The sequence below is a fragment of the Callorhinus ursinus genome, unplaced genomic scaffold (assembly GCF_003265705.2).
Source record: "Callorhinus ursinus isolate GAN/ISIS: 27379988/994484 unplaced genomic scaffold, GSC_fseal_2.0 scaffold27, whole genome shotgun sequence".
NCBI lineage: Eukaryota > Metazoa > Chordata > Mammalia > Carnivora > Otariidae > Callorhinus > Callorhinus ursinus.
Genome location: NW_027397089.1, coordinates 1,823,154 through 1,832,589, shown reverse-complemented (window position 1 = coordinate 1,832,589; position 9,436 = coordinate 1,823,154). Strand labels below are relative to the sequence as shown.

General features: G+C 36.3%; 1 protein-coding gene across 1 annotated transcript; it reads left to right on the top strand.

Moving 5' to 3' along the window:
• Positions 1–2,665: 2,665 nt before the first annotated feature.
• Positions 2,666–3,481, top strand: LOC112829953 (large ribosomal subunit protein uL30-like). The gene has a single exon (XM_073877711.1). It carries the CDS (start codon positions 2,669–2,671, stop codon positions 3,410–3,412), a length of 744 nt encoding a protein of 247 aa, XP_073733812.1. The 5' UTR covers positions 2,666–2,668; the 3' UTR covers positions 3,413–3,481.
• Positions 3,482–9,436: the final 5,955 nt, after the last annotated feature.

Genomic DNA, 9,436 nt, shown 5'->3' with positions numbered 1-9,436 from the left:
TGTCAGCTGACTAATCAATCCAGAGCAATGATGCTAACCAGAATCGTCATTTATATTGTTAGATTGGATGAAATTCTGAAACTGGTTCAACTAATTGTATGTGTGTGTATGTTTGCTTCTACTTAGGAAGTTGGCAGTGGCTCCTGAGAAAGATCAGGGAAGTTTTAGGGAAACAAAGGAGCTACCATTTTTTCTCGCTTTTCTCTGGTTTATTTTGTTGTTTCACCTTTTTTTTTCTTAATATGGAGGATGGTTTAAATAAATTTCCAACATCTCTAGAAAGATGATGGCAAAGCTGTTCTGATTCAATTTGTTGGTAAGGGGTATACATTTTTTTCATATATTTTCCCAACAACATTATTTTCATTTATACTTCCTTTTTAATTTGTATTTATTTTTTAGTTTTTATGAAATATTTTCCGAGAGAACACTGAAAAAAACATAACAAATACCAATATCTGTGCTTTTCACTTTTGTTTCTATAACTCAACAGCAGCAATCCTATCTTATACAATCTTCCATCAAGTTATCTTTTTTTTCACTTACATTATTTGTCAAGTAAGTGCTGTAATATTTTTGTATTTATTAACTTAAAAGTATCCTTATTAATGAATGTTCTTTTAACTTTTAATCTTATATTGGGAGAGTTATTAATTTGGTTAGCTCACTGGTTATAATTGCATAAGCTTTGAGTGGTCTAATCCAATCTCATTTTTCTTTATAAGCTGTGATTTTTTAACAGGTGATTTTACAGAATACCTGTTTGTTCATTTTGACAAGAACTTCTACATTAGATTACTTGAAAAATGCCTATATGTAAAATTAGCAAAGGGGAACTAATCAGTGAGTAGCCATCTTTACTTCTGTTCTCAAAACCAGAACAAAATAACATCTTTCTTGCTCAGATCTAGAGTTATTCCAGCTAGTAGTGTTCCACCTGACTTCCTAGATCTTCTTTCTTTTATATATATATATATATTTGAGTAGAAAGCATTTGAAATTACACAAAAGCATGTGTTCAAGTTTTGTTCAAGTTTTGGTTCTACTGATAAGAAGATATTTATATTGCCTAGGTATATTAATCTAAAACTGGAAGAATAATACCAAATTGATTCAGTTCCAGTGAGGTTTGAATATTGTAATATATGGCAAACCACAAACATTGAATGTATGTAGTACATGGTCAACAAATGGTATGAAGTTAGCCAAAAATCTTGAATGTCAACTTAAATATATATATATATATATATATATATATATATAACTCATATCATATATATGAGTTAAACTCTATCTTGTCCTGTCCTTTCAAATACCTGAACAAATAATTTATTTCATTCCCATCCTAATGAATTGCATTTGTCCGCCACCTTCTGTAGCTTACCAAGAACATGCTTAATGATGATGTTATGGCCCCATAATCATAGAAAAGCAGGTTTTTAAAAATTTGTTCAAATATTCAATAAGATCTTAAAACTAGCCCGAAAGAATGAAGCGGCTGATGATCTCACAGACAGACCTCAAGGACACTGTCTTCTTCTCCTGTTGGCGTCACCACAGTCAGAGCTCTGGGGCAAGAACGTTACTTCGTGGTTAAGAGTTTGGCAATGGAGTCAGATACTTGGATTGAAGTCCTGGCCTCACCATATCCTGGGGGAGTGATCTTAGATGAATCCTTACCCTCTCTAATGCTCAGTTATCCAGCCTGAAAAATGGATCATCTTCCTCTTGAGATAACTGTGAATTAGTTGAAATAATATACAGAAAACCTTAGGCACAGTAAGCCCCAGAACACACCACTCTTTAACATGGCAACTAATAGAACACAAATAGATTTGGGTTATGACCTTCATTTTAGGAACAACATCATTTTCTTTCATGTGCTGTTACAGTCATTTAAGTGTTTTTTTTTTTTTCATTGCATTACAAGAACTCAAAATTGGATCTCTTGGCTTCATGTTTCTTCCTCTTCATACCCACTGTTGAGAGTTGATTTCTCTTACGTACTTGCTTTTGGCTAAATATTGTTTTTCCCTTGCCCTCACCCTGTTTGTTACAAGCACTTACTCTCACATAAAATGGCTTGCTATCACACAGGCACACCCATATTAGCAGTCTGAACAGCCTCTGTGAAAGGAGGAATGGAAATTGGGGAGATTTTGTAGTCTTTCACATACGTGTTACCAAGGAAACCATCTATGTGTTAGCTTGCATTCAGGTTGGCTTTTGTTTTGTGTCTTCAATTCATATGAGGAAAATAGAAGGAACTCAAATTTACTAAGGATGCCTCATGAACAAGAGTTAAACTCTAATTTTATATATAAATATAAATAAATATACACCCCACCAGCACCAGAATGCAAGTAATAGAAGGGAAAATAGACTTCCATATCAACCCAGATTCATTGTTAACCTTGATAAAAATGCATTTGAGATTTCAAGTACAACAGCCAGATAGTTGACAGAGAGCAGGGAGCTCACATTACAGCCAAGAGGAGGTGTGACTGATTTATTTTCATTTCCAAAGTGAATGTTATCATGAAGATACTGTCAGGTGATTGAAAAAGCAGAAGACTGGCTCCTTAACCTGAATTCACCCCTTAGTGTCTTGGAGTCTCAATTACCTTGGGTTTAAAATGGGCATGAGGACTCTTTTCCAGCTGGAACCATGGAGGGTGCAGAAGAGAAGAAAAAGAAGGTTCCTGCTGTGCCAGAAACCCTTAAGAAGAAGCGAAGGAATTTTGCAGAGTTGATCAAGCATCTGAGGAAGAAGTTTGCTCAGAAGATGCTTCGAAAGGCAAGAAGGAAGCTTATCTATGAAAAAGCTAAGCATTACCACAAGGAATATAGGCAGATGTACAGAACTGAGATTCGAATGGCAAGGATGGCAAGAAAAGCTGGCAACTTCTACGTACCTGCGGAACCCAAATTGGCATTTGTCATCAGGATCAGAGGTATCAATGGTGTGAGCCCAAAGGTTCGAAAGGTGTTGCAGCTTCTTCGCCTTCGCCAGATCTTCAATGGCACCTTTGTTAAGCTCAACAAGGCTTCAGTTAACATGCTAAGGATTGTGGAACCTTATATAGCATGGGGGTACCCAAATCTGAAGTCGGTGAATGAATTGATCTACAAGCGTGGTTATGGCAAAATCAACAAGAAGCGAATTGCCCTGACAGATAACACATTGATTGCCCGATCTCTTGGTAAATATGGCATCATCTGCATGGAGGATCTGACTCATGAGATCTATACTGTTGGAAAACGTTTCAAAGAAGCAAACAACTTCTTATGGCCCTTCAAATTATCTTCTCCACGAGGGGGAATGAAGAAAGAGACCACCCATTTTGTAGAAGGTGGAGATGCCGGTAACAGGGAAGACCAGATCAATAGGCTTATTAGAAGGATGAACTAAGGTATCTGCCATGATTATTTTTGTAATCTGGCCAGTTAATAAATGACTACTCTCATGGAAATGTTTTGTTGTCTTGGTGACTTTTTGCTAGCCTGACTGCTGACCCTTAACTATTAAAGCAAATCTTGGTGTGTGATAAAAGTCATCAGCCTTTGCGTGCAAAACTAGGGTCTAGTTTGTATCTTGGTGGAAAACATTCCTTGGGTTTATTAAAGACTCTTCTGTACAAAGAATATATCTTAATTTTTCACTTTTGAATTCTGCCACTGAGTTAGCCAAGATGGGTCTGTTCTAAGAAAACCTATTTCATAGGCCTTTGCATGATTTACAAATAAAAATACTGTTGCTGAAATTCTAAAAAAAAAAAAAAATGGGCATGAGGACACATTCTCTGTCTCCCTCAAGTCAGAAAATGCGTGTGAAGTACATTGTAAACTTCAGAATTGCTATTTGAATATGTACATGTATGTGACTTTTATACTTTCTCAAGATGTTGGGAAAATACAAAGCCAAATCTTTTTTAAATAATAAATTGGAGGGGCACTGGGGTGGCTCAGTCAGTTAAGGATCCAACTCTTGATTTCGGCTTGGGTCATGATCATCAGGGTCATGAGATCAAGCCCCGCATCAGGCTCTGCACTCAGAAGGGAATCTGCTTGAGATTCTCTCTTCCTCTTCCTTTGCCCCTCCCCCTACTTGTGCGTGCATGCTCTCTCTCTTTCAAATAAACAAATAAATCTTTAAAAAGAAAGAAATTAGGTATTTTCATCCATAGTTTAAGAACAAGGAAAAAAATAAGTAATAAGGATTTCTAAGGCCAAAGACAAAACCTTATTTGTAATGAGACTGCAGAGCAGTAGAAAGCATTTGAAATTATACAAAAGCATGTGCTCAAGTTTGGTTCTACTGATAAGAAGATATTTATATTGTCTTGGTATATTAATGTAAAACTGTAAGAATAATGCCAAACTGATTCAGTTCCAGTGAGGTTTAAATATTGTAATATATGGCAAACCACAAACATTGAAGGTATGTAGTACATGGTCAACAAATGGTATGAAGTTAGCCAAAAATCTTGAATGTCAACTTAAACTTTAATCTGTGGATTTGCAAAATACCTGAGAGCCCTCTCCTTTGGTTCAATTAAAAAATGATCTATAAAAAAAAAATACAGGGCCACCTAGGTGGCTCAGCTGGTTAAGCATCTGCCTTCAGCCCAGGTTGTGAGCCCAGGGTCCTGGGATCAAGCCCTGCATTGGGCTCCCTGCTCAGCGGGGAGTCTCCTTCTCCCTCTCCCTCTGCCTGCCGCTCCCCCTGCTTGTGTGTTCTGTCAAAAAAATAAATAAAATCTTAAAAAAATAAAATAAAAAGTAATACGGACTCACAGTGTTAAATGTTCTTAAAGCACATCAAACCTAACTCATCACTTTCTAATATCTTAAATAATTTGGAGGCAAATATAATTCTTAATAAATACATTACCTAATAGACCCTCTCCACTCTCTTAGTTGAGAAGATTATCTTTTCACAGAAGAATTAAAAGTAAATTATCTTCTATCATGGAGAGGAGCCTCATAAAAGGATATTATATGTTCATTAACTTGCTTAATTTCTAGGGACACTATCATGAGTATCCTCATTTTAAATAACCTGGATTCTTCTGCAGTGATTTCTTTGAAAAAGCAGTAGTTCTTTAAGTCACATGCACAGAGAGAATGGTGTCAACATGATGACTCACTTCATTCCTTTTAGAAATTAGCATGGGATATTTAGGGCTTCTCAGTTAAGTTTTGAACATAGGGGTGGAACATCTGTGGCCAACAGAATTTCATAGGGAGGATTACTTCACAGAATATTCAAGCTAAGAAAGAGATAAAATTATTCGGAATCTTATCTGGGTTTTTTCTTTCTTTCTTTTTTTTGGGGGGGAGGAAGGAGAGGGTGTTTTCTTTCTTCTTCTCCACTACAAACCCTATTGCTAGGTGTGACTCTGCAAACCTTCCATGGCCTCACAAGCGTCCAATACCATTATATATGTGCTTTCTTTAGCTTCGAATGCCCCTTTTCTTGATCCAATGGAAGAACTCCTACTAATTCTTCCTATTTCATTTTCTGTTTTCTCATAACACTTTATGCACGTCCCAATTAACCCACTTCTACACTTGTTTAAATAATTTACATGCCTCATCATTAGATTTTGAGCTCCTTGACAGAATGTATTATGTCATATTTGTTCTCGTTTCTTCAGGAATTAGTACTATGCTTCAGAGGTAGTAGTCAATAAATGTTTGTCATATTATTTTACAGTTTAAAATGGCCTTACTTTCCAATGTAAGTCATATAATTCTGATACAAAATCCAGGAATTAATGATAAGAAGAGACCTTGTATCTGATAAAAGCACAAGATTTATTTTTCGAATAAAAAGATCTCAGGGAGGCAGACGCATGGTCCCAATGGGACTAACTTGAGAACAGTTCAAGACCCTGAAATTCAAAGAGAAGAGAGCCTGTAGACAATGCAGATTTTCAAATCATAAATATCTTCCCTCAAAATAATGGTGATTAGTGTGAAAAACTAGAAAAACAATTTGTGCAGTTAAAAACTGCAAGAGAGCCAAAGTTGGCATAAACCAGATAAACTGGTATGTTTGGAATGCTGGAAATTCATGTGGTAACTGTACATGGGGGAGTGTTCGTACCAAACTGCTGTGATTAGTTTGTCATATTTTTTGTGCCTTTGTGTTTCCACTTAAAACCATCTTTTCTTGATGCTAATTGGGAATTTTGAATTTTGAATTTTTTGAATTTTGAATTTTTTGAATTTTAATATATGAATGACCCAGGACTCAAAGTTTTCTCCACTAACATGAAGATAGCCAGCCAACATACCATATAAATACTCTAATAACAAAGAATTACTACTTTACTGCTATACCTGGTGTGTTAGGCTCCTATATACAGCTATAACAAATTACCACTTAGTGGCTTAAAACAACACAAATTTATTGCCAGTTTTGTCCAACACAGTCCGCATAAGGTTAAAGTGTTAACAGAGCTGCATTCCTTCTGAAGGTGCTAAGGGGAAATCTATTTCTTTGCTTTTTCTCCTAGGTTCTAGAGGACACCCATATTCCTTGGCTCATGGCCGCCTTCCACCCCCTTTAAAGCCAGCAACACAGCAAGTCTCTAACCCTGTTTCCATTCTCACATCTCTTTCTCTGACTTTCTCTTCTGCCTCCTTCCTTTGCTTTTAAGGACCCTTGTGTTATATTGCGTCCACTCTGAATAATCCAGGATAATCTCCCTATTTTAAAGTCAGCTGATAAGAAAACCTCTTTTTTTCTGCAACCTTAAGTCCCTTTTGCCATGTAACCTAACATATTCGTTGGTTCCAAGGTTTAAGATGTGGACTTCTTTGCAGGGGCATTATTCTGCCTCACATACCTGGTAATGGAAACTTTTTTAGCCCCACTTGTAAACAACATATGGCTTAAAGGAGGCCAGGAATTGAGGTATCCAATGATGTTAAGAAAGTCCCCTTCCAGTTAAGATCTACAGATTTAAGTATAAGTTAAAACAGTTACCAAATTCCTCTTCTTCATAGTTGGCACATAAAGGAAATGCTCCTATCAAACCATTTTTACCTTACCCTGGCCACCTCTTTCTAAAATATATACTACCAAAGAATACTTTTCAGAATTTTCATAGTATGTTTTGAAGTAAACCCAACAAAATATTATAGAAAGATTTTCCCTGTTGACTTAACCGATCTAGAAATAGACTTGCAAGGTGTTCCTGGCCAATTTTAGCACAAACGATTGCAAGTATATTGGCCAGCTTCTTGGCGGCGAAGTTATATAAAGTCATTATCAATATCAAAAATAATGTTGAAACTATTATTAATTTTTGTTAAAAATCTACTCTACTATATTCAATTGTTCTTGAAAAGATCAAAAGGGGGAGGAAAGAGAATCCTAGTCTTTGGAGAGAAACCACAGAGGTCTTCAAAATTAAATTGAAATTAAATCCCATATTTGAAAAGGACTATTAAAAGCAAGCCATAAAGCAGACATAAAGAGAGTTCTTTGGAGGATTCATGATAGAGTTAATATATAGTAGCTGAAAGCTCAAGACAGCAGGCCATATTTGACCTTGGTTGGATAAAATTAAAGTAGATAAACATAGAGCAGGAAGTCCCAAAGAAAAAAGGAAGATGTAGATGAGCAATTAATCTGTGTGCTCTGATAAGCAGTCAGGAACTAGAAATATGAGTTCACAAGTAAATAAATTTTTAATTAAAAATTAAATGCTACTTAACTAAAATAATAGTTATCTTCTAGTTGAAATGCATTATTCATACAAATCTATACATTTAGTAACAGCTATCTAAGAATAAAAATGCTTACTTTAAATAATAAAAATGCCCACATATTTAGTAAATCTGTAACTCTTCTATATAGCTATACCATATACTCCATGTTTCAAATTAACTGGACACTGGCTCTATCTTCACAAACTTTATGATTTGAATGATCTGACCATAATTTAGATATTCACAAGAAAAATATAAAGCTAAATAATGTCACCAAAGGTAATGTACCATGAAAAACAGAATTCAGCATAAATAATATGTAATACTATATTTCAGACCGACAGAGTCATGCTCTTACTAACTTAATTCGAAGGGTGTTATTGCAGGAAGGAAGAGCAAGGAGTTGCACAGCCAGATGTAAAACATTGAACTATCATTCAGATTACTGTAGTGACTGTAGGAATCCTCTGAACCCAGCAAGCTCCCCAGAAGACGTCCCTTGCTCCTTACTCTAGTGCCACCAACATGACTGTGACTCAGGTGCTCTCTACCCATTTTACCTACACGGCTATCTCATGGCTACTTCTTAGCGCCTTCTCTGTTGGTATTTTGGCTTTTGCCTGATTTTTCTGTATCTTTCATTCATGTACTTCAAGAGGAAGAGAACCTGAGTACTTGGTAGCTACATCCAATACAGATGCCCTCTTCTCATCAATACAGATGAGAGCTCTTGCAGAGCCTCTGCTGTCTGCTTTTAGGCCCATTCACTGTGACCAGGAAGTGGATTCATGTGGTACAAATGTGAGAGGAAACATCTGTGGCCTTTATTTTCCTAACAGAGAGTTGTAAACATGGCAGGGAATCAGAAAGCTTTATCTTGCTCATATATACTGAATATTCTGTGGAGTTTGGGAAATGCAATAGCCTAGAATTTTAGAATTCCCAGAATGATGACCTTTACAACGTAATATTCACATCCTAACCAGGTAGAAGCATGATATAAATGAAGTGTGTATGTGCGGGAGATGTGTAGGCATTATTCATTCACTCAGCCATTATTGGGCACTTACTGAATATTGGCTACTATTCTTTATGCTGAGAATACAGTGATGGATTAGGCACATATTTTCTAAACTAAGAGAAAGCTTGAAATCTAATGGAAGAGATAGCTCTAAAATAATTTCAAATGTAATATGTGCTATTTTCACATGCTGCTGCAATCAAACCATCTGCCTTTGTATCTTTATACCCTTCCCCCCCCCCATTGCTGTGCATCAGTGACCCATGCTCCTACTGGGACTAAGTCTTCAAGTTGTGCACTGGATTCCACTCCCAGCTCAAGGTCGCTATTAACACAAGTCTCCCTTTACTTTCCCTACTCATTACTTCCTCCCTCTTCATTTGATTATTCCCATGAGTATTAAAAGATGCTATCATTCTTCACATCTTAAAAAAGCAAATATTCCCTTGATCCCAGGTCCCCTTCCAGCGATAGCCCAATATCTATGCTCCCATTTATAGCAAAATTCTTCCAAAAGATTGTCTATATTCATTCTCTCTCATTCTTTTCTCATCCTTTCTTGCTGTCCAGTCCAACTATTTTCCATTTCACTGAAACTGTGCTTGTGAGGGTCCCCAATGTTCTCCAACTTACCAAATTTATAGGGTTAATTCCAGTTTTCATCTTATTTGCCTTATCAGCAGCATTTCC

Coding starts and splice junctions, on each gene's coding strand:
- LOC112829953 (XM_073877711.1), top strand. CDS start 2,669: ATGGAGGGTGCAGAAGAGAAGAAAAAGAAGGTTCCTGCTGTGCCAGAA.